The following is an 18,671-nucleotide window of genomic DNA, read 5'->3' as shown; positions in this document are numbered from 1 at the left end:
TTATAAGTCACAGTTGCCACTTTGGAGAGTGTTGCATAAAGTATTTTTCCGCAGCAGTGAAGTGACATTTCTGTCTGAACTCTGGACTGTTGGTTCTGCATGCAGGCTGGTCAACCCAACCCAGCGGTGAAGCTCTATGTAGTCAACCTTTACGGGCCGACGCACACGTTGGAGCTCATGCCTCCAGAGACACTCAAGCTGCGGTGAGAGGAGCTGCATTTTCCCTGCCAATCTTTTGCACCAGCTGCTGTGCCACTTAAAGGGATACCTCTGACATTTCAAACTTCAGATGATCATTTTTTCTCACTCTTAACTTTGCACCTGTAATTGGGAAATCTTTCACTCTGCGCATGTAGTTGTTAAAACTGCTTTCAGTTCTTAAAATGAAGAAGAAAAAAAAAACAATGACCAATTGGTGTCACAGTTATTTTACAACTGCAAATACCATTTAGAAATCTTGCATTACTGTGTGCCAGAATTGAGTGGATATTAATGAATGTTGAAAGTCTGCATGCCATTTACCAGCATGATAGGACTGTGTGGAAGAGAACTAACAAAAGGAAAAAAGCAGCTTGACATTGAGGTAATTTGTAGAGGTGTAAAAACCAGTGAGCTCAGCTGTGCAAATGGTTCATTTTCTTAAGTGTGTAGAGCAGTTGTTTGTAGTTGTTAATAGGTTTTAGATGTGCTAAATTAAAAAAGCATCTAGCTTGTGAACATGTAATTACAGGACATGATATGACCATTATGATATAATTTTTTTTTATAGGGAACATTATGTAACAATGGTGAAGTGGATCAGCAAGACCAAGACATCTGTTAGATGGTTAAACCGGGCCCAGAACATTTCCATCCTGACTGTGTGTGACACCACCACCGGAGCCTGTGTCACGGTCTGTGTGTGTGTTTTTTTGTGTGGACAGAAAAATTGTTAACACATTTTTCCTTCTTTTATCTCATGTTATAAAGTATCGCTAACTTCCTTAATATAGAAAAAAGACTTATTTTCTCAGTTTTTGATATAACAAAGTATTCACTCATGTTTAAAAACTTTGCAGCTAGCACTTAACTAAGAGATCATTTGACCAAGGCTAGATCTGCCTTGTGAGTTCGAACATCTTATCTGATTTTCAAGGTAAAACTCACGAGCATTTTTTTCTAAACTTGTCTTTCTTAACTTCAGCTCTTGTTACTTTAGATCCTTTTCTTCTTTGAGATCGCCAATTGATTGTTGTCTGCTTTGTTGCTGTGAGATGAAGATCTAAGTAAGGATAGGCAACAAGGGTGGCATCTTTTATTCATGTTAAACAGAAAGCACATTGATTGTTTTTGCATGACTCTCATTAACCTTTTCAGCAGTTACACAGACATGTGTTATCTTCATTGCACAGGCACCACATTAAACTCTTAATGTGATAGAGTGTTTAGTTATGATCAAAGAGCTGATGTTAAGTCTTTACTTAATATCTCGTGTTTTGCTTGTGGCAGGTTTGAGTATTTCTGAAACCAGATCACTAAAAACTGACAAAATATAGGACTTCATTAATTTTTATATCACACAAATATTAATGGAAGCATTTAAATCCAGAAAGTTTCTACTGAAATAAGTTCTGTATATGGGAGGAGGCTTAATTGCTGCAATTAGAGGATTCTCCCCACAGAGGACCTGTGCCATGCAGACTCAGAGAGATGTCTTCCCCCTTGTAATAACCCCTGTAACTGTTATTATGGCTGTAAAGCTTATTACTTAGCTGGATTGTTAGCTTGCCACGGAGAAAGTCGGGTTGTTCGAGAAAAATGTGTGTCCCAGAGACAGTTGGGAAGTGGTTGCTGGAGGTTGGTGCTGAAGATATGGTTGATGCTAGCTGGAGTTTGTCACAGAGTACTGTACCTACCTGTAACTGCTTCAGTCGTTAGCAGACTGCCAAATTGCCAGTAGTTTGCATGGAAGATGCTGACTTTTCTGGGAACACTCACTAGCTACTTGCAAATTCTAGTTTGAAGTGTGCATTGTTTACTTTTCAAAGTGTCTTTACCAAAGACAAGTTGGTGTCTTTCATACATATAACTGGTGACTGCGACCAGACTGCTAGCGACCAAAACTATAGCAAGGAGGGGTTTGGTACAGCGCCTAATACCTCTTTGAGAACAGTTTCACCCAATGGCTGTTCAGTAACTTGTCGTTGAGTGATGAAAACAAAACTTAGAAACACAGGTACTTTTGGCCTTCCTGACGGAAAAAGTTTTAAAAGCACTCTTTAGTTTAGAGAAAAAATTCCGCCGAAATTGCAGCACAGTTCCACATTCTCTCCATATTTACTGGGCAACACAGAGCAGTGTTAACCTCGCAGTTGAACCGTGGGACTGGACAGGCCGCTCTCCAATTCTGCACTTTTCTGATTTGGTGTGATTTGCATGGACAAACACGCTGTCCAGCCAAGAGGCAGCTTAGATGAGGCCTGGAAACAGCACCCAGAGCCCTCTTGCCAAAACTCTGGCTTCTGCTTATGCATATTGGTTTGAAATGAGGGTTCAAACTGGGAATGATGTCCCAAGTGGTGTGTTAAAATAAACAGCAAAATAAGGGGGCCATTACATGACAGATGATTATGTCTGGAAAATGAGCCACTGAAGTGCTACTCCAGCATCACTTTTACACAGTATTAGAAATATACCACTTATGTAAATATTTTGCTGACATAAAAGACCAATGATTTTGGGAAAGAACGTGATTACATCAATTATCGTGCAGTTTCCAAACCACAATGCACCAAATAGAAGCAGAAAATAGAACCTTGAAAGAAAGGCTGTAACAGATGAGAAGATCTTTATGATGTGGCTGAATTAACACTCATTTGACATTTTGCTCTGATGTGTTTTTCAGAGACATGAAGAAAGCTCTGAGCTCTGGCTCTCCAAGCAGGTAAGCTTCTCTTTATTCTACATGTCAGTGCCTGTCACTTTGAAAAGCTTGTGCTCCATTGCTGTAATTTCACTTGAAAATCATGTCTGCTTCAACATTTTTCAAAAATTACGCAACACAAAGTAGAATTTCTTAGTTATCTGTATTTATATAGACACTCTCAAAGTCTCTGTATCCCTGAAATATTGAAACTGACTCAAGCACAGACTGAAAGGTGAGGCGAGAGCAAAGACTATTCACATGTGTGAATTTTCCCTTTTCCTGACTCTATGGTATAGACAAAAAAAAAATACTGCAGCCTGTTTTTCAGTTGATTTATGAGGCTCATTTAAAAAAATGTTAAACTTTATTCTTGAGGCTTTCAATTCAAGAAAAATTTAAACTGTTAGCATCCACAAATTAATATAATAAGTAAACATTTCATGTAAAAAGTGTAATTTACAAATAATGTGTTCTTTTTGTTCATCAGCCCCTTTGCTTTATGTTGGAAGGGCTATGAATATTCAGTAACCCAGTGCCAAATAAAAGCCAGAACAACACACAAACATGTTTTTGCTACTTTTACATTTTGATAAATTAATTATATTAACTATCATCAGTTCAGATTTAAATCAGTTTCCCATTTATCTATGTTTTCATTTCTTCCTAAGGTGGTCTGCAGTCAGCTCTGAGCTTTATCAGAGCAGTGATGAAGGCAGAGTAGGAGAGTTTCTGGCAGGATTTGATCTTGTAGTCCCGGCTGGCTCAAGCAGTGTCTAATTTAACCAACTGACATCCTTGGCAAGCTGCGTGTATCGGTAAAGGTGGTAATCTGACAGAAGCTCAATTTTGTGGTTGTGCCAGTGCAGACAGGTCTTTTGCTAATGACTTTCTGTTCAATACCAATATATAACATCATGGAAAAATCCATTCTAGTTAATCTATCCCAAACTGAGGCAGAATTTAGAGTTTAGAGTAAAGAGGGTTTCTATTTTTCACAGTTTTGGTTCCAGAGATTTAAACTTTTCTTCAAATATCATGTGTGCAGTGATGTGATTTTGTGTTGTTTATGTTCAGTAGTGAAAATTAGAGAAACTAAAAACACAGAATCACACTTTAAAAATTAAAAATAGACAAAAGTCTACATTTGCTGAGCAATTTACAAATATAATCACATTAAAGGTTTCAATTGTATTATTTTATTATTATTAATAATATTAATAATTATTTTTTTTAATTTATACGGTACCTGCTGACTGCATTATTGCATATTTTTCTTCTATGTTAATCATTTGTAACTATTATTGTAGTTTAAATAGTGTTAATAATGTTTTTCATAATGTTAAATGTGGATTTTTGTGTAAATTTTACTCAGATGATCATGGCTTTTAAATCCAAATTTAGTTGACAAGTTAAAACTAAAATTGCATCTTTTTATGGATTTTACAAGGACTGAATTTAAACTCATTTTAAATATGAATTTATTATTAATCAGTGAGCATTTAAATTAGTTTGAAAAATGCATATGTCTGTTTTTTTTAGATAAAATATCACATGACATTTTATTTGGCTGTCATTTTTTTGTTATCAGACAACTACTCCAGGTATGCAGACTAAGACTACCTTAATTCATTTTAAGAATATTTTTTTGAAGAATAAAATCCCTCTTAAGAGAAAAAATGTGAGTTATGGTAAAGGGTTAATCCAGCCCATAAACTTTGTGTGTCCTTTAAATTTGAGGGGCTAAACACATTTAAAAAGGCGAACTTAGCATCACCAGATACATAAATAGAATCAAATACCCTATGAATCACATATCACCAATGATGCCCCTTTCATTTCTTATAATGCCCCTTATTTACATCTAACTCCCTCTGCACTGTAAAGCCTGTCTACATGAGGCAATGCAGGGCTTCTGTTATGAATTTAAATTCCCAAAATCCGACCACAGTTTAGTAGCTGTTTTCAAGGACTAAACTTTTCTGTTTTTTCTTTCTTTTTTACCACTGTCCTGCTTAAAGTGCCACATAGAGTTAAATCATCCATCCTCTTTCCTCACTGCCGTCCATGCTAACAATCCATTTTCTTCCCACAAAATGGGTAGTCACTCATTTAGTCAGTCAACAGTCTCTTTATATACAATCACTGCAGATTGCTACTTTCAGGTAAAAAAGTGGTTTGGCCATCTCTCAGCTGTGGAGGCCATCCGCGCATAATTTCCATCCACTTGTTCATGCAGTTGGCAACTATGTAATGTATGCCTCTGAAAGCAGGACTCTTCAGCATGCTCCACAGCTTCTTTTACAGATACACTGGAAAATGTGCAATTTGTCTAATGTTCTAAGAAATAAATAGGCACATTCTGGTTCATCTGTTAAAATAATATTAAATATATGACACATATTTGCTTTCTACAGAATCAGGAACCCGTGTTTTCCAAAGATGGCAACAGATTCTTCCTCACAGTGCCGGTCAAACAAGGAGGACGAGGAGAGTTTCATCATATTGCCATGTTCACTACGCAGGTGAATGCTGAATTCATAGTCACTTTAAAGCTATATATGTATTGTGTAACTACTGTGCGTATTCATTTTCCTCAGTAACTACAAGGTATCCTTTGACAGTAGAGCGTGACATACCAGTTTAAGTGCTGATGGTGATAATACTACTTGTTTAGAATTAGGAAAACGCATGCTTATATAAATCTGACAAAGTGCAAGTCCTGTGGACTCAGACCACAATCTCCTGTCTTATAAACATGCGACATGGCCCTGCCACCCCTCCAACCTCTTCACATGGACTTTGTAGGATTCAAATTTGCCCATTATTGTGTGTCAAGGCAACTAAGACACTATGTACCTCAAAGTGAGATAAAACCAATATCTGACCAAAGTCTATAAAGGACTGAGATCAAGACTTTATGTTAATGCGATGGATGTTGCATCAAAGCCGCAGCTAAAGTCACCTTTATTTGTGATGCTGTCGAATTGTTAATTAAAATGTTGCAATAATCATCTATTTCATGATAGCCCTCATCCCTCCCCCCACCAACACAAGCACAAAATCCAATAGCCTGTTCTCATCAGCACAGATATTAAAGTTTTCCCATGCACATCCACAGATCTGCAAGTTGTATGCAAGATTTCAGTGATGTTAGCAGAAATAAGCAGGGTTATTTGAAATCTGTTTTTAACTCCCTCAGATTGTTTTCCAATTATGGGAACTCGTTCTCCAGTGTAAGAATTCATGCAGTATTAGTTTTTGCAGAAATAAATCTCTGGCTGAGCCTGTTCGGTCTGTAATGGATTTGTCAGGTCTGATAAATGTTCTAAAATGTAAACAGGCTGTTTGGGCAAAAAAAAAAAAAAAGAATATAACGCAATATTTTTATATTAAAATAACGACTTTGTTTTGATATTTGTAAAAAATAATAATAATAATAATCTTCACGACTGGAATGATTATAATAAATCTGTTTTCTGATGTGCATGGTCAATTAAAGTCCACCGAACCAGAATGTTTTGTGGCTTTATGACATCGTGTCAGGTAAGAATCAACTTCTTTCAGGGAAATAAAGATGCAAGCAGACTGAGAGCTGTCATCTCTGCGGGGTATCCTGATCTCCCCCAAGGTTTTCCCTCCCCTGGACATCCCAGCAATGCCTCAGTTAGGAGGCATCCAGGAGGCATCCTTGTCATATGTCCGAGCCAATTAATTCCTTTCAATTTGGAGTGGCAGTTGCTCTACTCTGACCTCCCCCTGAATAACCAGGCTCCTACCTCATCTCTAAGTGAGACCCCAGACACCGTTTAGAGCAAGTTCAATTCTTATTACTTCACTCATGACGTGTGTAATAATGTAATAAAATTGAGATCCTTGCTTTCATGTGCAACTTTTTTTTTTTTTAAACACTACAGACCGGTACAGCGATCAAATCGTCGCAGAGGCTGCACTGAGCCCTCTGTCAGTTTGACTTGTGATTCCCTGGAAACATAAGTCATTATTACACTTATGATTAGAAGATTTCACCAAAATTTTCTCATTCCTAGAAAGCTGAATATTCCCATTTTGTTAATGCGGGTGCTGTCTCACAGATAGACCTAAGACATGAGTGCTGTGACAACCAAGTTTAGGCAACAGCGAGGTGGGTCTTGACTGCTTGGCATCATTTTTCAGTATTGAGGGCTTTTGTTGTTAAGATGCATACTTTAACTGAAACCTCATTTTTGTGATAACTTCTGTGATTACTCTTCTGGGAAAAAAGGGGGCTGAGCCCAGACATCGTTTGGAGGAAGTTCAGTCTTATTCTTTCAGTCCCTACTTACAGGTCATGGACATATGTGAGTTTAGAAACATAAAGCAAGCAGTAAATCAACCACTTCAGCTTTCATCCTGAGCTTTCCCTTCACCACAGCAAACCAGTTCAAGGTTTCAACAGATACTGCACAAAAACTCACATGCCAGCAAAAACGCTACTCAATTTGCTTTATTGCAAAAAGGGCCAACATGTTTAGGGATCATCCTAAAACTAACAAAAAATACACCCCACCGTTCACGGGGAAGGGCTGCCCACTTCTCAGATGTGTGCCTTCCAGAAACTAGAGTCCAGGTGTGCAGACAGCTGGACTGATTAGAACAAAGGCAAATCTGTTTTATTAGATGATTGAAAAACAGTGGCAAAGGGCTTTTAGATTAGAACAGTAGCAAAAAGAAATTGGAGTTTTTAAAACCTTTTCAGCAGGAAGAAGAAACCCCAAGCCTCTACTGTCTGCAGCAATTCAACAACCAGCAAAGAGGCTTGACTCTGAGCTGAAACGAGCAGGACTCATAGCTGTCATTAAAGATGCAGAACCTTGCTTGTGTTACTGTTTTTTGTTTTTTGTTTTTTGTTTTTAGCACAGTTGTAAACTGTGAAGTTTCTTTTTTAGTCTGTCAATCTTTTAGCCATTTTTCCAAAGTTGATTGTGTGCCTTTCTTTGTCTGCCTGGCTTTTGTGATTGGGACGTATTTAACATCATCTTCTTTGACATTTTCATTTAAACTGTTATTTTTACTTTTTAGAGCTTTTCAGTCATTATTAGTGCCTGAAGGATGTAAAAACGGATTGATTTTTAAATGCCAGTTTTGTGCCTAACTTTGCTTAACCCTTTGGTTGCCAGATATTCTATAACCCTCTGAATAATGAAAGCTTTATTGGCTTGAGCCAAAAAAAATCTGGCACCACCTTAACAAATGGTTTTCTTGAGGATAGTCCAGCAGTCTCGCATGTTAAAGTCTGACACTCCGTACAGCCAATCATCCACCTGGTCTTCTCCCTGAAGGTGCATTTAAGCTGCACGCAGAGCATATTTCACCCACAGTGTCTCTCCAATCTCTGTTGTTGTGCTACAAACAAATAATGTACTGTCTGGCATCTTTGCTACAGTCACGTGTGAGTGCAGTGCTCCTGTGTGTTTGTCTGTTTAAATTTATACATTTATTTAGTCGTGAGGACAAAAATAAACCACAAACATCTAACCTGTACCAGATTTGTATGAATGTCTCCACAGCTCATGGCCAGGCTGAACAAACAAATGTGTACTGCTCATGGGTTTTAACTAAAAATTTATATAATTCTATGACTATATGTAAATCTTGGACATATTCGTGTACAAGTGTATTAAAAACATCCAAGGAAATCCATTGAAAAAGGAACAGTGTACTATTTTATTGTCAGTAGAGAATCAGAGCTATGATGGAATCTACTGATTGATTCAGCTCATAAATATTTCCATTTTGTTGGGTTAATGACTGATATTTTTCTGGCATGGGCACTTTTGAATATGTAGTGTTTGACTGACACCTGAGCATGAGTTAAGTGATGGCGCTCAGTCAAATGACCCTCTACTACTGTTGTTCTGATTTTTTCAGTTCAGAGCTGATCAAAATGAAGTCCGACATCTAACGTCTGGAAACTGGGAGGTGACAAAGATCATTGCCTTTGATGAGGACACCGATAACCTGTGAGTGTGACCGCAAAACTCCCCCTAAAACCTACAAACTTTACTGACCTCAATAAAAAAATTAATTAAAAAAAAAAAACAGTCATCCTCTCACCCCAGAGTAGTTAAGAAATCGATAGTTTGGGTTTCTTATAGCACACAACTTGATTTTAAGATTTTACGGATCACCTTTAAAGCATGTATGGTTCTGGGCTCAGGCTACCCAGGAGAAATGTTGACCCCATATACACCAGTCTGCGGGCTTACATCCTATGGTGGAGCCATTCTGGCCGTTCCAATGTTGATGCTTAAATTAAACCTGGCAGTGCCTTGACCATCAGGACCTCTCAGCTCACCACAACCTGCATGAAGAGATAAGGCTCGCAAATGATAAGATGAAAAAAAACCAACTTAAAAGATGACTTTTCTTTTTCCACTCTGTTTCTCTTATTCTAATTGTAATTTTATTTCAGTTTTATTATTGTCCATCTGTTTGATTGTTCTGTTTTACTTCTCTAAGAAATTAGGAGCTTGTTAAGGTGAAATTTGTACCCTCCTATTCATAATTCCTCTAATCACAGAGTTCCTGATCGTGGTTTCAAGCAGTGATGTGTTTTGCCAAGTCTGTGACCACAAGCATGCGTTACTGAATCTTACTTAGCTAATCTAATGCTGTTGTGTTTTTAAAAGATCGAATAGAGCTGACCAGAGTGCTGATCTTAAATGTTTTTAGCCACAAACAAATAGAAAAATTTAATTTAAAGAAAAAAAACAACAATAACAAGAGTTGGGTTGATAATGAACAAAGTAGTTAGTACTGAATTGTCTCCTTTTCTCCTTGGTTCACTGTGGATGCCACACATGGCACATGTGTGTTTTAGTAATTAAATGTATGAATTTCGCTTAAACAAAGAAAACAAGGAGATAATGAGCTTCTGTGTTTAATTTAGCATGTCTGTTTGCACTAATTATCTTTTATGTCCTCTAACAGTTATTTTCTCAGCACTGAGGGTTCACCACGGAGACGGCAGCTTTTCAGGTTTGCATCATTATTATTAATTAAATAATTTTTATAAAATGATTAAAAACTTTTCGAACTTATATCATGAGAACTCAAGGGACTTTTATTAGTAGTAAGTTTACTCACATGATGATGATGATGATGAACATGGGATAAAAAAAAATATTAAAAAAATGGTTGCAAAGAATTTTTCACTTTCACAATTGTCACATTATTCTTACATTGATATATGGTTGACTTTTTGGAACTAGTAGAGATTAATCTGAATATTTTGGCCACTTTATCACCAGTTCACACATAAAATTTGTATTATTAATCACCTCCCAGTTATTTTTCTGACTACTGGTTAAATATAAAAATGCCAAAAAACTGTGAAAAATGTGCTTTATGTAAAAGAGTAAACTATACCAGCCTGTAACGAGACAGGTAATACTTTCCAGTTGGATATGATTTATTACTGGTTTGTTCGCTTCGGGGGAGTTATCATGAAAAAAGATCAAGAAATATGTCCTTTACTTTCTTACTCAAAAAGTTTTATGTGCTTTGTCTCTTTTTCTGTTTTTTAAATGCTCTTCTCTTCTCAGAGTTAAAACTGTGGGCCTGTTCCCCCGACGGTGTTTAACATGTGAACTGAATAAAGCCCACTGTTTGTACTTCGACGCTGACATCAGCCCCACGAACCAGCACATTATCCTCGACTGTAAAGGTAGGCCAACCAGTATCTCACTTTAAGGGCCATCCAGTTTTCCTGCTATGAAATGCCCTTTCAAATTGCTGTCAGAGTGTCTTTGGCTTTCATAGGGTGACAGACTTCCAAGTGATTGGGGTCTTATTATGAAAAATTATATTATAAAATAGTTCAGGGATTTGACTCTGAGGTTCAAACGTGGGCGTGATTTAGAGAATCACAACAGTCTGGTGCAGACAACAGTCTGCTTCCACCCACGTTGTTAGATCAGGGAATGAATTTAACCTCTTAACAACATGCAGGCTACCAGTAATACACACAGGGGTTAAGGTTAGGTTAACACCCCCATCTCTTTATGAAATATTTGCTTGTTTGGCATTCCCAAATGGGAAAAATTATTAAAGAAGAATTGCAAGTTCAAAATGCAAATATGAGACTTATTATAAAAAAGTCTTGATTCAGAAAGTACAGCCAAACTAACTAAATGAGTTCACAACAGACCTGAGCTGTGTACTGCAAAGCAATTAAACATATCTGGGCTTTCTTTACTTTAGCTGGTTCAACAAAACCTACAACCCAACTCAGAGATAACGGGTATTCATGACAGTGGTTATCAGCCACACTGCTTCAGGCTATGTGCATGCACACATAAAAGGAGGCATTTGAAGTGTCATTTCGCTTTCCATCTGCACATAGTGGATGCATTGAGTGCAGCACTCCAAATCCAATTATCAGACATACAGGTGATAAGGATCTATAAAGGATATGAAAAATAAAGCAGCCAAATGCAACGATGCTGCTGCAAATAAAATGAGAATAACTCTTAAGTAAACATGTTTATTTTATTGCTCTGACAGCTGCACATTAGAGCTCTGAAACTCTAAACATTAAATGCTCCTCAGCACACACAGCACTGACTGTCCTATAGTTTGCAGCCAGATAAACAAAAGTTTTTGCTGGTAATTAGACTATCAACAGACTGACTGAGTTTTCTTATCTGTGTTTTATTAGCGTGGTGTAAAACAGACTTGAAAGCAAATGAGGACCAAGCTTAAAAACATAATTGATACATTTTCATCAACTGAAGATAGACGTGCAGATTCCTGTGATAATGCGACACACAGTGTTGGCATACCTTTAGAGGTTACATCTGTTTATCAAATGCATTTCTTCTGCTGAACATCTTTATAACACTTAGAGCGTATGGTAATGAAAAGAACAGATACAGACAGGCAATTTTTAACTGAAACTCTGAACCCAACCAGCTTCAGATCAGGATGTATGTTCAGCAAAAGTTACCATGGTGACCCACCCAGGTAAAAAGGCATCTGTCTTCACGACACTCAAAACTCTGACTTTAAGCTCGACGCACTTCACTAACCCATTAATCTCGTTTTGTAGCACACCTCTCCGGTGGATGTCAAGAGAATATTTGAATGCAATCCTGCTCTTTTAAAATTACTTTTTCTGCCTGCTGAATTCCAAATGAAACTTTCTGACTTTTTTTGCTGTTGTTACACACTTGCAGCTTCATAACTTACCCAAAACTAACACAGCAGTATTGACGTTTTCTTTCATTCCAGTCCTCAGGCTGATGAGCTTCATAGCCTGCTGTCTATGCCAACCAAAGAGCTAGAATTGAACAACTATACTGTAACGACCCTTATTATGGTATAGCACCACTAGGGGGTGTCATTCTATTATTGTAGTAGTTGCAGAGTATCCTAGTGTGAATGCAGCGGCAGCCATTACAGCCAAGCATGCTGTTGCCCGTGCATCTGTTTAGAGAGACCTTACCATTGTAACGGGCTGGCACCAGCGACTGCCTAACCCCCGGCACATGTATGTACGAATAGGATGGAGCTATGGAGACCTGGCTTGTATGGTTTTCTTCTGTTAACGGCACATAAAGGTCTTTTGTTCTATTTAACTGACTGGCCTCCAAGTTTTCCGGCTAGCCTCCACACCACATGTCCACTAGACCTGCTAGCCGATCCTTCTTTGCCAGACCACGTTACGATACATCAGCACATGCAGATACTTACATGATGTTGGGATGATTCCACATCATGGCATCTGGCCTGTATCACCTAAATGGACAGTTACATTAATAAAAATTAAATCTTTACAATTTTAACCATCTAAAGCAATTTGTGTGGCGCTTCATTCTATTACAACATAGCTGCAGATGGCTGCTGGTTTAAAAAAAATCAAATTAGGATTATGTTGTGTTTTACGTTCCTTATTTATTCAGCATCCATTTATTTGTCTGGCACATGCCTGGGTTTGCTAGTCATGATCTGTCACCCTCCTGATTCAGTTTAAAGTTAATCTCTCATCAGTTTGAAATGAGAGTCATAAAATGAATAATTAGCGACTACATTGTGTGTAATCGCTTTTAGGGAGTATTATTGGGCAACAAGTAGATTATTTAATGAGGGGTAACTCATATTGTTTGTGGTTTCAATTTATTTTGAACAGCTGAAAGCTCTTCATGCGCAGGAGGCATTTGGGCTTTGGCGTGATGATATATTGGACAATAACTGCATTCCCTTTCCCAAAAGCAATAAAAATAATGGAGAAAGCTTGTTGTCTTCCAAAGGCCAAGTTCACGTAATCCTGACAAGCTTCTTCTCACACCTGTTTTCATCAGCACAAGCCTCTTAAACCCACTCATAAAGTGATCTGATTGGTTTACTGTTTTCTAGCAGGTACATGCACAAAATGAAGCCATTTCTCTGTGTAACATTGGGTCAAAACTAATACAGCCCACCAACAGATAAGTGCAAGGAAATAAAGGAAAAGTTGGTTTGTGTTTTAACTCAAAGAAAGGAGAGCTTTAAGTACAGCACACCTGCCATCCTATTAACCTCTGACAAAGTATATTAGAGAAGGGCATTAACAAGTACTGGCTTAATTTGATATTAGGGAGGCATCTCGAGTGACCTTTAACCCCTAATTGATTTAAGAAAATATAGGGAAGGTGACATAACAGCTGCCTACAGTGGCCTTTTAGAGCAGCTTTAAAGGAGCCCCTTTACATATATTAAATACCATTTAATCGTAATTGGGCAAACTGTCAGGTGGAAATGTTATGTGACGGCTGTGTGCAGGCAGGAGAAGGACCCAAAGTGCAGACTCCGGAGACAGAAAGTAACTCAAAACAGCTTTAATGCTGAACTCAAAAGGGTAACAAAAACTAAGAATACAAAATACACCTACGCAGACAAAACACACAGCAAGATAAAGGTAGATCGCGACAATGACAAACTGAAACACAGGGCTTAAATACATAGAGGGAGCAATCAGGGAATGGACAACAGGAGGGAAACACAGCTGGGGCAAATCAGAACTGACGAGACAAGGAAGCGTAAACGGAACACACTGAGATAAGACAGAGACCTTCAAAGTAAAACAGGAAACTCATAACACACACTGAACAAAAGACAGACTCACATGCAGGCACTACAACAGAGGGAACAGAGACGTGGGACCAGGGCAGACACAGCCACTGACTGGAAACAGGGATATAGCGGACAGGGGAGACAGCAACTAAGGATTACACAGAAACAAACCATAAGACATGACTCTAACAAAAACCCAAAGACTAGAAATTATAAATAATATAATAAACTCAAAAACCCTGGGTCAACGACCCAGGCATCCTAACAGGAAATGTCTCCAGTCATGATAATAAAGATGCTGGAAATTGCTTAAATTACTTAGATGCTCTTTTTGTCTCCTTTCAGGTCCAGGAGCACCTACTGTGATCCTACACAGTCTGAATAATTCAAGTAAGTTTATTTGTATCTCACATTTTAGAAAAAGTAACTCAGAGTTTGTGAATGAGGCGACATTCAAACACAATAGGCCTCTTGCAAGAACTGTAAATGTTATTTTCCCTTGACAAGCAACATGGGTGGGTGGAGGAGGGTGTATTCATGGAACTGACTGCTTTAATTTGAATCTATTTTGAGTTTAAGTGTAAGTGTTGTAGAAACATTTCCAAACAAAAATAGACGACAAAGTCAAATCTCATAAGACTTACCCGATGTTCCTGTTCACCACAGTTATTTTCAGCCAAAATCTCTGTTGCTGTCTTCCCCTTTGGGTGACTGCCAAAGAGTCACTGGTCGCTGTGTTTCGGAGAATTTGTAACAAATATAGATTTCACTGATAAAAAGGAAATTTCTCACAGAGCAAAGAAACTCTTCTGTTTTTCTTTCCCAATTTTTATGAATGGAACTGACAGTCACAACAAGTAGCCTGTATGCTAATGACAACATTTCTGGAACTTCATGACCAAGATGAATTTTCCAGGCTGAAGCAAGCAAGTTAGAGAAGTTCAGAGAGCTTAGAAGCTCGGCTTAGTAGACTTAATAAGGCAAATTTATAAGTATTCAAGTAATTTATGAATATGCACTTTTTAGGTATACATATTCAGCCACTTATCAATGCAAATGTTGACATCTGCCAATCACATGAAAGCAACTGTTAGAGTCAAATTGTTAAATGTTGTCATTGTGTTACTTAAATTTGTAAGTCTTGGTGCAAACTATGTGATCAAAGACATTCCTTTGTTTCTGACTCCCTCCCCAGCCTGTTGAATGGTGGGGGAGGCTGTAGTGTTTTATTATAGGCACATCCTAGGTGAAGGTTCTGTTTTCTTGTTAAGTAAACTTCCTGCCTTTATGACCCTTTGGTGAGCAGGAGGTCACACAAATGCACCCACAAACACAAACACTCACGGGCACCTACACACACACACACACACACACACACACACACACACACACACACACACACACACACATTCTCGCACATGCATACACACATATACAAGGGCACGACACACCACAGGGGGTGTTACAATGGGTGGTGCCTATGTAAACTGTAACTGTAGTCAATAAAAGGCTGCAAGGAAGGCTGTTTATTTAAAGTTAGCTAGGAAACAGGTGAGGAGCGTTCAGCTCCAAGAGCCTGGTTCCGACCAGCGTCCCTTGCTAGCAAGTAAAATTGTTCGATTACTGTTCATCTTGCTTCGTTAATGGGAATAAGTCTCTAAACCAGCGGGGCCTGTGGAAGCGCAGACCCAACAGCAACTCTGGCATGTAGACATGGATGTCCTGCTGATTCTTAGCATCAGAATGGAGAAGAAAAATTACATCAGTAATTTTGAAAGTGACAATATTGGTGCCAGACGGGTTGGTCTGAGTATTTCAGAAACTGCTGATTGTATAGAAAATTATCAGAAAAAGAGAAAATATCCAGTGAGCATCAGTTCTCTGGATCATAAAGCCTTGTTGATGTCAGAGGTGAAAAAAAAAAGCCCCAGGAAGGCAACAGTAACTCAAATAACTACTTTTTACAACTGAAGTATGCAGAAAAGCATTTTGAACCTTGAAGTAGATGGACTACAATAGCAGAAGACCACACCACATGCCACTCCCATCAGCAAAGAACAAGAAACTGAGGCTACATTTCACATGGGTTCAGTGCACCCATATTGTGATGACTGCTTCCAGCAGGATAACACAACACGTCTCAAAGCTCAGATGATCTGAAACTGGTTTCTTGAACATGACAATGCATTCCTTGTACTCAAGTGGCCTCAATAGTCACCCGATCTCAAACCAATACAGCATGCGTGGAATGTGGGATGTGTTGGATTGGAAGATTCCCATCATGGATGTGCAGCTGACAAATATGCAGCAACTGTGTGATGCCATCATGTCAATATGGACCAGAATTGTTGAGGAATGTCTCCAGCACCTTGTTGAATCTGTGCCACAAAAAATTAAGGCAGGCAAATTACTTCTAACCAGGTGTACCGTGAGATTCAAATATTACTAACCCTTATCTGTTTAAAGTAGGGAAAATCCTAAAATAGAATGAGTCCCATTTAGTAAAAGGTATGATTTCTGGAGAGGGGTCAGCAACCCACATGTCCTGATTTACATCGGTACAGTTCAAGACATTTACTCATTAAAGCCACACCTAAATGCAGAAATAGAGGGAACTAAACATCTTTTCAAGCATTTAAAACTGTAAAAAAAAACCTGTAACAGAGTCTCTCTTTTACCTAAAACAATCCCATCTTTTCTGGAAATAAAAGCAAATAGTAAAGAGTTTCTGTAAATATCCTCACATGCAGCGTCAGATTCCTATCCTTGCCTGACAGTCGATTTTGTAAGTGGCTGGGTGGGCATTAGGCCAAGGAAATGTAGTTGGTATAAGACCTAAATACAAGCTGACAAGTATTTCCTCTTGAATCTGGTCGTACGTCAGAGCCAGCAGAGCTCACACGACAGTCACACTCGGGAAAATAGTGGTTGGAGACTACGATGCAAACAAAGTGATTGCGAACATGTGCAATCAACTTGCAGTTTCCTTGTCTGGGAAGTTGTAGCTTTGTGGAAGGTACATTTTGATACACATGAGTTATATAACTGCACCTATTGAAGGAGGTACAAAAAATGAAGAAGCATGAATGTTGCTCTCAATATGTGTACACTGCTGAGAAAAGACTGGGAGAGATGCTTTCACTGTGTACTGATCTATGTATACAAATGTGACTAAAAGCCTGAAACACTGGAAACCACTCTGCTCATTGTCAAAGAGTAGGGGTTGAGGGTGCCGCGTGCCCAAAGTCTGGTTGATAAGTTGGTCGTCACAACTACTTGCAATCAGTCTCCGACAGCAAAAAACAATTTACTGCACTCAGTCACCCACCACCAATTTTTCCAGGTTGTAGGCTCTTCCATTGACCACACAGTCAACAAATCCAGATTTCTTTCTTCTATTTTTGGCATGAAAATGGACACACACACTCTTTTTCTCGTTATCCACATGTATGTGTTGTCTCCCAAGGAAAAAAAAAAAACAACAACAACAAAAAAAAAAAAAAAAAGAAAAGAAAAAGTTAACAGCTGTGCTGCAGAAAAAGCAATTTGCACAGGGTTATTAGGACAGTGCCTCCATCCACAGCTGGGAACTCAAGGCCTCTGGCGGTTTCATAATGAGACGTCTATTGATTTTGGGTTTTCTATTAGAAATGCTGGATGAATTCCATTTCATTTAGCTGCTGTTCAGATGGCTTGAATGGGAAAATGGCCAAATCAGAGAGTCACTGTTCATTACATGTGGAGAAAATAGTGGGACTCCTGTTTTTGAGGCCAGAAGCTGCTGTGTGTAGAATGCCTTTCAGAAATTGAACTTTTTGAATTTATTTTTCTGTGCTCATCCAAGTTTAATATTGGCTACATTATTGTAGTTATTCAGCTCTCTCTATGAATTTGCCACAAAATAAGACTATTTCAGAAACAATCCCCTAGAATCAGATCTTATTTGTCTGACATACACTTTCCATCTCATCTCATTACATCACAGCCTCAAAAGACAATTCCGTACAGGTCATTTGCATTCAGATTATTGACAACAATTTTTGCACTCTTTCATCTTTTAAACACATTGCCCTCATCTTTACAGATTACTACATCCTTGAGAACAACTCTTTGCTGAAGGCAGCCTTGAAGTACAAAAGGATCCAGCTGACAGACTTCAGAACTGTTCCAATGGAACATTTTGGTGAGGAAGTGAGGGGGTAGGGCTAAATAAGTATATACTTCTGCCTACTCCTTTTCAAACAACTGCATGGAAAGATTTTATGAAATGTTGGTAAATGTATATGTTTGAAATAAAAATGAACTGAACTGAAGTGTAGGTTTCTGTGGTGTTAGTGTAACTCACTGGTGAACTGCAATACATCGACTTTTCTCTCATTTCTTGTTACAGATTTACCTTTGAAGATCTCGTACCCACCAGACTTCTCTGATTCCCGCCACTATGGACTTCTGTTGGTCGTGTATGTATCACATGTGCTTTCTACTATATCTCACAGTCCTTGGTCAAGTAAGAGAGAACAGAAAATGTATGAATATTTAATGCATTCGTTTCCAGTTGTAATCACACTCCTGACCGTAATTTGCATGTAAAGTAACCGGGGTCATGTTAAGTCAATCACAGCGTACCTTTGTGGTAACCTGTGATTCAGTCTTTTTCATATCCATTTGAATAATG

General features: G+C 38.4%; 1 protein-coding gene across 6 annotated transcripts in view; it reads left to right on the top strand.

Annotated features, from left to right (window-relative positions):
* dpp10 (dipeptidyl peptidase like 10) overlaps nucleotides 1–18,671 on the top strand; it is a 269,569-nt gene that overhangs the window by 240,058 nt on the left and 10,840 nt on the right. For all 6 annotated transcript variants that reach the window (XM_082509271.1, XM_082509272.1, XM_082509273.1 and 3 more), the window contains 10 exons: nucleotides 106–203; nucleotides 770–893; nucleotides 2,885–2,923; nucleotides 5,320–5,427; nucleotides 8,813–8,904; nucleotides 9,875–9,922; nucleotides 10,489–10,610; nucleotides 14,342–14,386; nucleotides 18,081–18,179; nucleotides 18,387–18,456. In XM_082509271.1, coding sequence (XP_082365397.1) covers nucleotides 106–203; nucleotides 770–893; nucleotides 2,885–2,923; nucleotides 5,320–5,427; nucleotides 8,813–8,904; nucleotides 9,875–9,922; nucleotides 10,489–10,610; nucleotides 14,342–14,386; nucleotides 18,081–18,179; nucleotides 18,387–18,456 — 845 coding nt within the window. The remainder of the gene's footprint in view (nucleotides 1–105; nucleotides 204–769; nucleotides 894–2,884; nucleotides 2,924–5,319; nucleotides 5,428–8,812; nucleotides 8,905–9,874; nucleotides 9,923–10,488; nucleotides 10,611–14,341; nucleotides 14,387–18,080; nucleotides 18,180–18,386; nucleotides 18,457–18,671) is intronic.

Source organism: Aulonocara stuartgranti (assembly GCF_965226115.1).
Source record: "Aulonocara stuartgranti genome assembly, chromosome: 16".
In the NCBI taxonomy this organism is placed as follows: Eukaryota; Metazoa; Chordata; class Actinopteri; order Cichliformes; family Cichlidae; genus Aulonocara; species Aulonocara stuartgranti.
This window is presented reverse-complemented; position numbering and strand designations above follow the sequence as displayed.